Here is a 15,176-nt window from a genome sequence, read left to right on the forward strand (position 1 = left end):
ATCTGTCTATTTAATCTATTTCTTCATCAGTACACAGATAAATGGGCAGTGTTTGACAGCTTTCATCTGCATTTGCACACCATACATCTGCAAACAGTCAACAGATCAACTATGCTGACCTGCCTGTAACATCTCATTACCGTATCAGAGATGTACTCAAGAAGTTACAACTGAACTTGTCAAGTGGTACAGACTAACCACCGAACCTACTGAGAGCCACAGAATGTGACCCTTTTAGTTGGTTTTTAACTAACGGGTACTGTAAGTGCTAAATGGGGTTATATTGACGCCAATGGGCATAGACATGGATGATATATGAGGGAACTTTTGACTAATTTTGCAGGGCAATCACATAATGGTTTCAATGTATTCCAATGTATTCTCTCACCAACAGCTTCATACACCAGGCTGTTAGGATGCTGAACTCTCTCCCCCCTCTCCCCCCTCCACCCTCAGCTACATAACATCCTGGACTTTAGACCCACAATGGCTGCCTTGCACTACTCCACTTGCACTACTCCACTTGTACACTTGCACACTTTGCAACTTGTTGTTGTTGTCCTGTTGTCCTGAAAACACTTCTGAACACACTTCTGCTGCTCTTACATAACTTGCACCACTATGCCAATTGCATAGGCTACTTAGGTCAAACAGAACTACCTCAGCCATTTATTGGCCTGACTTTTGCACTATTATATTGACTGTCTACTGTATGCACAATTGCACAATTTCAACTCAAATTTTTCTGCTCTTATTTTCTTCATTGTATGTGCCTTCTTATTTTTACTTTTTATATTGTTTACTTGAATGTTATGTTTGTCTGTGGACCTAATTGGTAAAATATGTCTTGTCTCCACCGTGGGATAGTGGGAAACGTAATTTCGATCTCTTTGTATGTCTTGACATGTGAAGGAATTGACAATAAAGCAGACTTTGACTTTGACTTTGACTTATTCCGCTGATTCAAGAAACTGATGGTTAATGTTCTCAAGAAACTGATGGGTAAAATTCTTAAGAAACTTAAGGTTGGTGTGAGAGAGGGGGTGTATTGTGTGTGAGCAACCTACACGATCATCTTCCTGAATCTCAATATTCTAATCACAAATGTGGGCAAATTACTAAGGCAGCACCAGTCAGAGGCTACATTCATTGTTTTGCACTTTTATGATGTCATAACATCACCAAAAGTATTGGTTTTGCCCAAAATATTTGGCAATATTTTAAGCTACAAAAATTCACACCTATAAAATGTTTTTCTTCAACCCAATAAAAAAACAAATGACATAAAAATTATATTTTGTATTTGAAATATGTATTTCATAAATACTACCCATCCCTGATTATGTGTACTGGAACTGTGATCAATTTTACAAATGCAGATACAAGCTGAGATGGTTATATCAGTGTTTTACATTACAGAAGCTGCGTGTGCAGCACCCTTGTTAATGTTTGAAGTACAAGACACACATTCATGGTCATCAACAGCTGCAAACGCATGCATGTAAATGCAAATGCCATTTGTTTGAATCTTGACACTGCAGTCTGCACCAGTGTAAAGGACAGTGACAAACCCTTCACATTAGAGCTGTTTGAAAGCTGAAGGTATTGGCATACTGTTGCCACATAATTATTAGACCTAAGAAAGATATTCATAATAGCTGAATGCAGCTTAATTGATTTAGCAAATGAAATATGATGACAGAAGGACAGTTGCATTATTTTGAATATATTAGATTTCTGCCATGGTAACTGCAGCAAATATTAGCTGTGAGTGAGGGACTACTTCTGTGTGGGCTGAGCGCAGATGACACCCGACCACTCCCTGTTCCCTGTTACACCGTTGATCCCTCCCACCTGACTGAAGAGTCCTGCCCTGCCCTACGCCCGACCATTCTCCATAGCCCGGAGTTACAGCCACATAGCCCTGAAGAACAGACGTTAAAAGTGAGAGGGAGAGAGAGAAGGAGAGAGTTACAAAACACAAAAGTAAAAAAAGGCACCTTTGCCTTGCAGAGAGAGAGAGAGAGAGCGCGAGCGAGCGAGCGAGAGAGAGAGAGAGAGAGAGATAACTTAACAAGAAACTTTTAGACAACGACAATTAAAGAACTAACTTTGGGGCTGTGGCGAAGACGTGTGAAGTGTCAGTGATGCTCAAGCAGTGAAGTTATAAGGTCTGGTCTGTTTTCAGGTAAGCTGAAGTTTTTCCATTTATGAATTCATTGTATCATTATAATGCTTCTTGAACTAATTAAATAGCCTGTGCCTATTTTGAGCATCCATGTGCATTGAATTGAACACAAACGAAATGTCACATCTTGGACGACGTTTAATATTCTAAGAGTTAGCATACAATTCTTGACATCTGTAGGGGTATGTAAACACCGTTAAACCATCCCTTTTCACTGTGGCGCATGAACTTGTATGGTTGAACATGTGGAAAGGTGGGTGTGTATCGTCACTCCCAACAAACGGTGCTAGTGCTAATGATGGCTCCTCAGTCTTTAAACTTTGTTATATGTGTCTAATAAGAGACGTGCTTATTTTTCTTGTGATGTGAGTTGTTGAACAGTGTACTGTTGAAGCGGGTATATTTGAATAGTTATTAATGCCACTAAGCGTTTTTATATTTGTAAAAAAAACATTTTTTAGAATAAATAGAGAAGGAATTCCTAAAGAGACATTGAAACCATTTTACAACGAACATGAACAACGACATGCGTTTATGAACAAAACGACATGGGTCAAAAGAAAAGTTGTGCGCAGGCACATTCCAGCAGACAGTGCATACAAGTTCAGCTTTGCGACGTGGATATTTATTCGCCTTCACTGACTCACAAAGTGCGTAGGCTACTCTGTCGATGTAGCAAGTTTAAATAAACGTTTACCTAAAATGAACCACTTTAATTAGATTTGCATAAGGGAGTTTAACGCTGATTTGCATTTATTTTCTATAAGAAATTAAGTATTTCTGTTTGTCACGCATGGAGCTTTTTAGGGTGTGGATTTCTTTCAGCGCTTTTCCTTCCTTCCCCCGCCCTCTAGTTAGGGAATATCACCCTGCCCTACCATATGTAGAATTAGAAACCTACGTTTTGGACGTCGGCAGTTATGCACAGTCTCTTTGTGTATAGAATACATGAAAACGGCCTGAAAACGTTCACTGAAGTGTTAGGACTAATTGTTATAACAGACTAATTTTTAAGACGGGTTGCGAGTACTTACTCTTGAGCTAAAAGTTAAAACTTTTTCTGAGGGGTGGAGTTCGGGGATTCACTCAAATTTGCTTGGATTTTCTTAACCTGGGATCCCAGCCAGAGTGTGGAGAAGGGAGGTGGGAGGGTGGGGGTAGAGGGTAATGGAATGTAGTGGTTTGGAAAGACTAACTAATTGAAACCAGGTTTGAAGCACTAGAGGAAAAGCAAGAGGCTCTATGGAGTTGGAAGAATTAAGGGTTTTATCTACATCAGACCTCCTTTCTGTGGTTGGCTTCAGCATGACGTTTTATTTTTCTAAATTGTGATGGCAAAGTAATAGCCAGTTCCACTGTAAAAAACATATAGACTTAAAGGTTGAACGTTATAGATATTTGAGCAGTTCCTTTAGTTTGTAAGTATATGGATAACTGTTGGTTTGAGAAAGGCAGAGAGAAATCCATCCATGGGATGGTTGCAAGGAAACTACAAATTTGGAAGCCCATCCCCCTGCTGCGGCCACACCCTGGACTTTCTTCTGTGGCGTTGTAGGCAAAGCAGTCGACTAGTCAGACATTCTCATCAAATAAAGCTCTAGCCTATGCAGGATTGCAGTTTTGCCCTCGTGGCACTGTCAGTGTCAAAATCCTTTTGCTGGGACTGGCTGTGCCATTTGCTGGACATTTGTTGTGATACATAAGTCTTCTGTATTTATTTTTAACCATAGACAGCAAATCCTTGCTTGCTTGAAGCAAATTACACCATAACAGTACTTTGTCTAAAGTCAGTCTGAATGTGGTGTAGGTCGTCATTTTCAGGGATGGTAGGGTCCTGGAGAGGAACTTCTCTTGACTTCTCCTGATAGAAGAGAAATGAGTGGACCACTCAATGAGCGTTTGCTATCGCAGTGTGAAACGGAAAGAGTGCAATCTCTCGCACACTTCCTCTGTCATTTCCTTGCAGGCTTTTTCAGAGGTTTCTTTCTAAACTAAGTCATGGAAAATATGAGGGAATACTTTCTAGCAAATGAGTGCCACATTTGAGTTTTTTTTTTTGTTACTGAATGTTTGTGGCAATTGTCTTAAGCTCCACTGTATTCCAGCCTGTGGTAATATGCTGTGTGACATGACCTGCTATTTATGCATTCATCTACAAAATTGCTTATCTACAAAAGAGTGAACCTCTGTAGATAAGCAAAGATCAGTTCAGAGAAATCACCCCTAGAAACAGCTGGGAATGGATGGGATGGGTGGATATGGATTTACTTTGACTCACCGAACCATAGAGCTTTGGTGTCAATCCCAGACACCCAGATTTCACAACCACCAATTTGATTGTTGCATTATCTGTCATTGTTTCAGCTTGCCCGAAGCTACCATTGAGTGTAGTTGTTGAGAAAGACTGAGTACAGGAGATGGAATCTGTATGAGCAATTGGCGTCGCCTCTGCCAGCTTCCCAGTGAGTCATGCCCCAGTAGAACATCTTACCCAATTTTCCGCCCACCACCAAGAATATTGCCTCTCAATCACTGAATATGCTGAATCCGTTTGAAAGTCGGATGAATGTATTGAAATAGTGTAAAGGTGATTTAGCCCACATACTGTATACACAGTTTTGTGTAAACCTTTTTATTCTGGACGGCCACTTTATCAGACTTAGACCATTCAGTTGGTCAGGTTCCATGTGTTACGTGGATGTGAGGAAAAGTTTGTAATGAAAACTTTGTTGGGAAAGCCACAGGGATTTACACAATGGGGCACGAGGCATGACATGAGGCTTGTGATGGGGTTGGTCCATCTTGGTACATGTGAGATAGAGTCTTATGATACTGTTCAGTCAGACTCAAAGACAAAATTAACATTGTTTACACCCAGAGCTGGAAATGGAAGCGACTCACATCTCCCTAAGGTGTGAGGGGAGAACAGAAGACAGCACCCTGCAATGAGCTCTCCGAACATTCTGACCTGGGGTGTTAAATAGTGAATATCTGTGTTGAAGGCAACAACCAAGGCAGTTATATCTCTACAAAGAAAGGGATCTGCTTAGAGAGTTGCCATGTTAAGGCAGTGCTGCCCAATCAATTGGCAAATCAACAGATAGGAGTGAGCATGAGCGTGAGGGATCAAACATCAGCAGGCGTGTTTCCCATGTGTTTCTCTGATTTGTTCTTGGAGTCTCTAGCTACAATTGTTGTCAACTCCGGTTTTAAATAGCCTAGTTGTGCTCAATATACTCTTCTATTAAACAACCTCTGTGAAATTGACAGCATTATAGCAGTACTGCATATATACAGGCATGATTATGTCATTAGGCAAACATTGAAATATTTGTTAACTGATTAGAATTATTTTGCATTGTAAAACAGATAATTTGGTGGTACTTGAAAGAGTTCTTGTTATCTTGTCCTGGTTTACTTGAATTAACAATCCAGATTGAGTTTGGAAAAGCACAGGCTTCGATCAAATAGGATTGCTATGACCTGAATGATCTTATTAAAAGTCAAACATACACTGTCAACTATCAAGTCATTGTGTGGCCTGTTGCTCCAGCTTTATATGGACGTTTTTGTCAGTTTGTAATTCATGCAAATCACCTCCATGGCACCTCACTCTGCTACTTTGTTTTGACAAAACTTTGTTGTTCTCAAGATCCGTTAAGAGTTCTGCTATTTTGATGCACCACACAGCCTCACCCATTCTCCTGAATTGCTAGCAAGAATTAAATAAAGGATTTGAAACGAGGAATGCAGCCTTGTGATCACAATGACTGGGCTGTGCTTTCATTTGCCATAATTTGGAGAGTTATACTCATATCACTCTGGGTAAAAATGTACCTTCAATAACTTTAGTTAGTGAATGTGTTATTTAGCATGCACATTTTATTGCCTAGAATGCATAGGGTGTGTTGATGCAATAGACTTGAAGCAGGGAAGTGAAAGTTTTGAGAAAGAACCTTTTATGACAGGCATGTTAAAAACAGCCATTAAATTATGGCCTGTTAGTCAGTAATTGTAAACAGATTATAGACCTTACTGGTGGTGTCACTTCAGGTTGCCAAGTTATTGGGCTGTAAGGAGGTCTAGTGGAGAGTGCCTGAAGTGTCAGTGTGAAGCATCTACATGTGTGTTCAGCAGATACTCCCAATGGCAGCAGTCAGTCAGCTGTCCTGCACAGACCAGTCTGGCTTGTAGGAAGAGTTTGCTTTCTCATAGGCGGTCTAGTCTACATATTCTCTCTGTACCAGACACAGGCTGACACTCCCTCCCCTTCTCTCCGCTCAATAATTATGACCCTCAAGTGAAATCCTTTCCTTTAACCATACCTCTGGTTTTTAGTCAGTTTTCGGGTCTGGCAACATGTTATTTTGACTGACTTTCTCCTTCGTCATGCTGCCTCTGTAAGCCCATTTTAGTCCTTGGTCTTCTGTTGTCTAAGTTTGATTTCTTTTTTTTGCATTCAGTCACTTCTTAATGTTTTTTTTTCAGTTTAGGCATGAGTTTGGTCTGAGCAATACATAATTTAATTTTCCTTCTAAATAAGAAGTATGCACATCTGTTTCTCAGGGGATTTTTTGACAGGGCGCCATTGTTAGGGGCTCTTGAATAGATCTTGATTTTATTTGGAATGTTGACATTGAATAAGACAATCACTAGTGAACTTCAGACAATGCTAGAGGATTATGATTGAACTGTTTATCAACAGGTTATCAATTAAAGTGTAACCTCTCTGCTGTATTACTGTACCATAATCCCTTGCCCTCGGGTGCTTTGCAATTCTGAACCAGTGAGGCATGCTTTTTTGCTCAGTATTTCTTTTGTTTACCTGCCTCAAACCGGATAAGCCTGAAGAGGTCTAGTTTGAAGTGGTTTGGCTCCTGTACACAAGTGAGGTACCTCATGTCTTTCCCACAACCCTGTGGCTCAGGCCTTAACCAATTAAAGGCAATTAGCAACTTCATATCTCCACATAGATTAGGCATACAGATTCTCTGTGGGCTGCTGGGCTTTTGTTAAATCAGTATACTCCGGACCACGTTAGATCGTCTGTTGTTTGCACAAAAGCTGGTTTTCAGGCCAAAAGCTTAAAATGGCCATCCTCTTTTGGAGCTCCCTGCTTTGCTACTCAGCGTGAGCAGTGGTGAGGCGGACTGGAGCAGAGGACATATCTGTGGAGTTAGTCACTGCGGGAGAGGCTGGGCACATTTCCAGCTGGCCTGACGGCTCTATCAAGGAATGTGTCTGACTACGGGCCAGGGTGGGGCCTCCTGCTCTCTGTGCAAGTTCTGAGATGGTGCGTCCTCTGCAGTTCCCTTGTTCTACAAAGGGTGTGTCCCATTGAGAGTAGTTCCAAAGAGACATTAAAGGTATTCATTTTAAATCGATCAATTAAGCTGGCAGAAGACTTTCATTTTTTAGCAAGTAGCTGGGAGAGAATGTCATAGTATTGTTTTTTTGAAATGTGTTTTTATGGCAAAGGTTTCAGGTTCTGAACATAGTAGCCTCAATAAGGATTATTTGTGGTCTAAAGTATCATTTAACTCTGTTGGAGTGTTATATGTTTGATAATTTCATCTTGCTCTAAATTCTAATAACAAACTTTTTCCAAAAGCATCATGCCATCAGGCCCATTAATTTGGCCAAAATAATATGCATCATTTAGTCATATAGAAATTAAATTTAAAAAATATGTTTTAAATAGAGCAGTTTGGCAGAAATTACTAAAAATTTCCAATATGTGTTTTGGTTTGCTAGCCAGATGTGAATAAAGTGTTGAATAATGGAACTTGTATCTTTGAGTGTGCACAGCTGCTTCAAGCTCTGTTGCTCTATGCAAACACTGTGACAACCTCGACCAGCGTGGCCTTTATCAGCCCTTCTATTTCAGTAACAGCTCTGGGTGACAAATTACAAGCAGCATTATGAAGGTGAAGAATAGAGGAGAATGATGTTGTGAAAACAAATGTCCCTGCAACTAAATTTTCACAAACAAATAATAGAGGCATTCTACCCCATAAATAAGTAATCGTTTTAGAGTTATTTGACTTCCAAACATTTCTCTAATGCAACTGGTATGAGCTTGATAGAGTACTTGAATCTTTCTATGTAGCCAACCACCTTAACTGTTCTAACTGAAAAAAACGTGAACGTGTAAGGGCCCAGAGATGACTGATCATGGCAACCATCATTCCTCAGTGGATTTAAACCGGTATACCTGTCTGGGCTTATTCAAGTATTTATGGTGTCATGTCAAGACAGGGACATTCTGTTTTCACAAATTCCTATGTAGCCTTACCTTGTGCAATGCTTCATAGCACTCATTTTCATTTCTTTGTGTCAGACATTCAGCCTTCCTCAAAATATAACAAAGTTGTAAGAAAAGGTATATTAGGAAAGTCAGATTCTGAGGGCAGTACCTACAACCGATCTGAAATGTATTTTTATCTTCAATTGAGGCTTTGATCATGTTAATCTTTTCAAGCCTGTATCTGTTAACGGGATTGCATCATTGCTTGTCATGCTGCAATACTTTGTAGTCCCTTGGGCAAGTGTGTGGAACTCCAGCATCCCGTGGATATGTTTACTGCTGAGTGACAGCTACAGAACAGCCACATCATTGTTTGCAGATATCTGTGAGAATGTATTGAAGACTGTTGAAGAGATGGACCTCAAGGAGAAAGAAATATAATAATAAGTATATTGTATATTCATTCTCAATAGCATTTATTCTGACAAAGCTTTTGGAATTATTCCAGTGTTGCTGCTTTGTTGGAACTTAGTGGGCTCTGCCTTAAAATCATTGACTCATGTAGATGGCTTACATGACTGAGTAAACAACAAACATTTGATTTCATTTGAAATCTTTTCCGTTCTGTCCGTTGATTTCTACAAGATGTCAATGTTTTTTTTTAGTTCAGTTGGTCTTTATAAATAGATAATAAACAACACTGCAGAATAACATGGAGATGTATCTGCCCATGAGCTTTTTGTTTTCGCCTGAAGGGAAACTTAATTGACCCCTGCTAGCATCTTGTCTGTGAGGGGTGATCTAACTTAGTGCCCGCCATAGACTGACTCTTGTGGAATGGAAGCTATGGAATTTGCAGGCACATATCTCACATGTTTGCAATTCACACTTGTCTCGTCTTTCCTTCCTAATACCACAGATGGTTGCTCAACTATGGTTTTGTAATACATTTACAATCAACACTGAAACCTATACTTGCTTTCTAATTTAATTGACTTGTTTACATTTCCATATTTACATTTATGTACTACCAATCAAACAAACATTTTTCTAAAACATACTTGTATGTGTCATGCAACGAACATGTAGGGTTTGCCACACTGCCACTGAAAGGACAGAGCTGCAGCTGCCTATTTTGAATGAGCCTTTGGTTATATTCTAATAGGCAATTCAGGTTTTGTTGAAATATTTGAGGGTCACAAAATTGTGTTGATGATCCTATGATTTGACTCTCATGGTAAATCTTAAAAATAGTTCTGTTGACTTTTTGTGTGAATATAGCCTTGCTTAAGTGCTTGGATAAATGTACTTTATTTCTGGGTGTGTCACCATGATAGGACCTCCAATCTCTAATCTGTGGTGTGGTCTGACGGCTATTAATCATTAAAAAGTGTTGTTTCACCAGTAGCTTACACCACACACACACACACACACACAAACAGGCATGCACACACTTACACACACACACACACACACACACGCATGCACACACACACACACACATAAACACACACCCGCACATAAAGACACACATACACACACAGTTTGGGGCAGCCGTGGCCTACTGGTTAGCGCTTCGGACTTGTAACCGGAGGGTTGCCAGTTCGAACCCCGACCAGCACGGCTGAAGTGCCCTTCGGCAAAGCACCTAACCCCTCACTGCTCCCCGAGCGCCACTGTTGTTGCAGACAGCTCACTGCGCCGGGCTGAGTGTGTTTCACGGATTGGGATAAATGCAGAGACCAAATTTCTCTCACGGGATCAAAAGAGTATATATACTTATACTTATACAGTAGACATGCAGGCATACGTACACATTTTAAGTTACAATGATTGATTAAACAACACATTTGATCGTTGAGAGAAGGTTCTTTAGGTTCATTAAGAATCTACCATTTCATTATTATTTCATCCTATCTTTTCATTGTTATTGTTATTGAACCTTTGAAGGGGTTTTTGTTGTCTGCTGTAGAGAGAGGAAAAATGACATCTTTCTAATCATGTCCTTCTCCATTTCAGAAGATAAACGAAGACAGAACACTGTGAGCCGTAGCTGGTGCTTGAGCAATCAACAGGTAATCCTTGTTAATCTTTGTAGACGTTTAGTTTAGTTAAAGCAAAATATGTGAATGTATTGTAAACAACTACATAACCATGACATTGTTTTACCAGTATTGATGAAATGGTAATATTATATCACTTTATCAATATATAACAGAGATGATGATTCATGAGGAATCTAGTTGAGCCAAGGGGCCTCTTAGGCCAAATTCTTGAGCAGTTTTGGAATGATTGTTATTAAAGTCTATGTTTGACTCTCGAAGGTCACTTAGGCTGTGAGCTCTGAAAGGCCTGCTTTGAGTAATTTGACTCCTTGGCCGACGTGTCTGTGCCATGCACATTTGCTCTTGCTTGGCCACCTGTTGAGGAGCCCCCTCTTCCCTGAACTATGAACGTGTGTATCAGCACTGTTCAGCTGGCTGGCTTTCAGAGCAGATCAAAAACAGCTGCGGCAAAGTGCTTTGCAAGAGTAAACACAACTATTACATTAATATTAAGCAGTAGCTGTAGCATATGGAATCTCTGTAAAGGCCTTAAACAAGAAAACATGCTCTGAACTGGTGTGTGATCCAGATCCTGGGAAATTCCCTTTTTCTCTACAGTTTCCTAGTGGTGACAGGCATGAGTGTGGTGTCGCATGGTGAGGTTCTTCTTTTCAGAGTCAGTAAAATATCAATATATTCCATTTCTTTCAGTCTATTTCTGTCTATTGCCATCTTCAAGTTTCATATTACATGCCTTCCTTGCTTGGTGAAAGCAACATTTGTACTTCCAGTGTTGTGTGTCAGCTTGTTTTATGTGAACACAAAAGGTGTTATTATGTGTCTACGCCTAATGTTGATCATGTTTGGGCAGGCTCCAGATCCTGCAAATAAATACTGTATGTCCAGATCTGAGCGATACTTACAACACATAGTGTTTAGTTCATCGTCATCATATATGAAGTAGTAGATGACTATTTCATAGAAAACATAAAAAATAGACCTCTGTTTGAATGAATGAGTGATCGGAAATGGAAAGTGTGTGATTAGACTTGTAGTTTGAGCTCTTTGTTAGGTGTTTGCTCTGCTGGCCAGGACCATGATGTTGCGTTTTCACCCCCCACCCTCCTCTGACAGGCTGGTAGAATGGCCTTTGGTTATGGGGGCACCATAATCAGCACAGTAGCCCCCCCCCCCCTTTTTCTTCTCTCCCTACCCTCCCACTCGCTCTCATGGGTTCCTCCCTGCGCTTGCTGCCAAGAATTTGTCAAAGCTGTGAGAACGTGGGCTGTCCAAAGAGTTCTCAAGATCATAAAGTTTGAGAGAAGTCGATGGGTGGATTATGGAGGCAGTGGGAGAGAGTAGAGTAGGAAAATATGCGCTCCGTGCTCCGTGCTCGAGTTTGTGTTGTAGCGGCTGGGGGCACAGCAGATAAAAGAAAAGGGTGTGGCACCACAGTCAGGCTGCAGAACATGCCATGGAGACGGCGAGAACAACTCCCCACTCCTCCTCTTTCCTTGAAAATACATAACTGTTGATTTTTCCCTCCCAGTGCTTTAGTAAATACCTCTTCTTGCCAAAAACAATAATGAGACTTGTTTGAGCTTTTGAGTGCGCAGCTTGAGCTTACCTGGGACTCACTGTGTCAACAGTTGATGAAGCTGTAGAGAGAGGGATGACACATGGCAAAGTTGTTGAATGTGATTCCCAAAATGGGATGGGAAATCATAGGCAGATAGGCCTGAATTGATACATAAGTATTTTGTTGGGTGTTGTTGGTTGGGGGATTACCAAAGGATATGTGCCAGGAACTGTTTGTAATTTTCAAACTTATATGACATACTGGTTTTACCATAGTAGAGCTACAAGTTTAGCTGAGACAGTCTGATGAAGATCTAAAGCCTCGAAAGATAGATCATTTTCTACAAATTCCAAATGGTAATGGAAAGGTTTTTTTGGAAACTTTATAAGTCCTACCTGAAAAATAAAACATTTAATCATTCTGCCTGTTGTGAAGGGTTTCAAATTGGAAATAGTTGGAAATAGTATAAATTATTTGTGTTTGTCTGTGACTTAAGTTACATCAGATCAACGCCCTGGAAAACTACAAGTGGAAGTGGGCATATTTTGTTTGGTATCATCTCTGACAGAAACAGGGCATAGGGGAGATTCCTTTTAGCTTGCAAAGAATAGGCATTTGGTCCCTGCAAGATTTAAATCATATACTACTAGAGGTAATTTGTCATTGTTTGGCCAGAGTGTTTCTGGCAGTTGATCATATCAGTTAAAGTAAAAGGACCAGTTTAAAAAGTGGTTCTTGCAAGTAGAAACTGTTTACAGGATAATGGGTTCTCACTGAGCATCTGACTGGTTAGAAGGTGTGAGGGTGGCTGAGGAACTTTAGGTATCTCTGCAATGCTGTCAAGGCCATTCAGTCACCCTATCCTGCAAAAGGCTTTGGGCCCGTGTGTTGACATGAAGATGCTCTTTTTAGCCATTCCAAACAAACAGAGAAAGACAAAAACATCATAGATCAACCAGTTGATTAAGAACTCACTTCAATGTAATTAATGTTACATGTAAAGTAATTGTACTTTCTGTCTTGATTCATTGCATTTACTTAGTGGATTATTAGTGGAAGTCATTTAGAATGTGGCATCAAGATTTACTTAGGATGGGGTTTAGGGATGAGGTTAGCAACACGGGCACAGCATCATGTACCATGAACAATTTGTTTTTATTACTCAAAATCACTTTATGTGCATTGTACCCAAGCCGCTTTAGTAAAGGAAGGTCCAATCCCTGCTTCACCCATCAGTGAAAAACAAATGCTGTTGAGTTGAATGATCATTTTTAAAATAGTAATCAGCAGTTCCTTTTGTAAGCCTACATGAACAGTGCAAATCTATTCAGCAGACTACACAATTATACATTAAAAGTGCAAATCCATTCAGCAGACTATTTTGTTCTGTATGCTTACTGAGCATGTCAGCCACCTGTCATTTTCATTCATGAATGAGATGAAGTCATTTTTCAGCCTTTGAGTGGGTTTTAAGATGAACAACCTACTCAAACCCTATTCAAAATTCATAATGGCATAATGCCAGCAGTGTAACTGTGAGAATGTTTGAAGATCTGAATCATTCCCTGTTGTTGCGTTGTCAACTAAACAAAGGAACATTTCACTTTTATGAGTCATATTCTGTTGAGAGTTAGTTTTACGCAATGTATCTTTCCTTATACTTATCACATAGAGGACTGTTTAATTTAATCGATTTTTGACCCAGGCAGTATGTATAGCACTGTCTGTTATCTGTAATAGAAACAAGAGATGTAAATGGAGCTAAGATAGCATATCATATGAAGCTTAAACGGCCTATTATGATTTTAATGTAGACAGTTCTAAATTGCATTCAGTGGTCTTTAATCTAAATATAAATATTCACTCCTAAATTAATTAATTGAATGTGATTAGACCTAATGGACAAGGAGTCTGTGTATATGCAGCATTACAGTAACACATTTCATACAAGTGAACATGATTATCATACTTCTCTCTGAAATAAAATATTTGTTATTAACAATTCCATTTCTGCCTCAGGAAAGAGACACAACACTGTCACTTTACACCAGGGGACTTAAGAGGAGAATAAGACAACAAGGTTAGTTATAATCCTTATTCTTTTCTCTCATGTCATACATTGTGTTAATGCTTACTTTTGTATTTTTTTTTATCAATAATCTCTCAGAGCATGCATGTCTATGTTGAATACATGTAAAATAATGAAGGTTCACCATGCTTCACTTTATGGTCTTGCAAAATCACCACCAGATGTCACTAAGGTGCTAGACTTTTTTGTAGCCTCCTCTGTTTTACTCAAAAATCCTCTAAACCACATTATTAACATCACTTTTGAAAGGAATTAATGTTGTCTTATTGTATGATACGTAGACATGAGGCCTCAGTGAAAAAGAAGTGTTGGTTGCCTTCTTTATTTCAATTTGTCTCCAAAGTAAACTCTTTCCATTCTTTGCCAGAATGGCTGAAGAGGAGGAGACAAGGGAAGTGCTCTTCCCACAGTGGATGGGCCCTGATGAACATGGCTTGACAATTGAAAAAACGGGTGAGGGAGAGATTTACGTGAAAGATGTAAAGGACGAGTCCCCTGCTGCACACACTGGGAGAGTCCACAAAGGTAAAAGTCATAACTGATCTCAGGGAAAAAAATCCCATTTACTATCAAACATCAACAATTACTCTGTATTTACTGCTATTCCCATCAATGGTCTGTTCAGGTGACCAAATCGTGGGTGCAACCATCTACTTTGACAACATGAGCTCAGAAGAAACAGAAGAGTTACTGAAGACACTTAATCGACATAAAGTTGGGCTAAAACTACAGAACAAGGGAGACAAATCACCCTGCCGATCTCCCATGGGCACACTGTCATGGGAAGGCAAGACAAGATTTGGAGGATCAAGTCCTGACATTATCCTTGTAAGCAAACTATTGCTTTCAAAATTGAGTTCTTACATACATACATAAATTATATTAAAAATCCACTGATGGTTCTGCATGACTTGCAGACAATAACTGTTGTCAGTTGTGCTTATAATTGTAAACACTATGTTGAAGTGTACATTAATAAGTGTGCATTAATGTCTATTGAGAGTTAATCTATTTTATATGCATGTTTC

General features: G+C 39.7%; 1 protein-coding gene across 8 annotated transcripts in view; it reads left to right on the plus strand.

Annotated features, from left to right (window-relative positions):
• The first annotated feature begins 1,880 nt into the window (after nucleotides 1-1,880).
• ahnak (AHNAK nucleoprotein) overlaps nucleotides 1,881-15,176 on the plus strand; it is a 31,543-nt gene continuing 18,247 nt past the window's right edge. For 4 of the 8 annotated variants that reach the window (XM_042074791.1, XM_042074793.1, XM_042074794.1 and 1 more), the window contains exons 1-5: nucleotides 1,882-2,188; nucleotides 10,455-10,510; nucleotides 14,079-14,139; nucleotides 14,516-14,673; nucleotides 14,774-14,976. In XM_042074791.1, the coding sequence (XP_041930725.1) occupies nucleotides 14,517-14,673; nucleotides 14,774-14,976 (360 nt within the window). In that variant the 5' untranslated portion in view covers nucleotides 1,882-2,188; nucleotides 10,455-10,510; nucleotides 14,079-14,139; nucleotide 14,516. Of the gene's footprint in view, nucleotides 2,189-10,454; nucleotides 10,511-14,078; nucleotides 14,140-14,491; nucleotides 14,674-14,773; nucleotides 14,977-15,176 lie in introns of all 8 variants that reach the window. The other 4 variants (XM_042074789.1, XM_042074792.1, XM_042074796.1 and 1 more) reach the window with 3 other exon arrangements.

This window comes from Alosa sapidissima, chromosome 20 (genome assembly GCF_018492685.1).
Source record: "Alosa sapidissima isolate fAloSap1 chromosome 20, fAloSap1.pri, whole genome shotgun sequence".
Lineage (NCBI taxonomy): Eukaryota > Metazoa > Chordata > Actinopteri > Clupeiformes > Clupeidae > Alosa > Alosa sapidissima.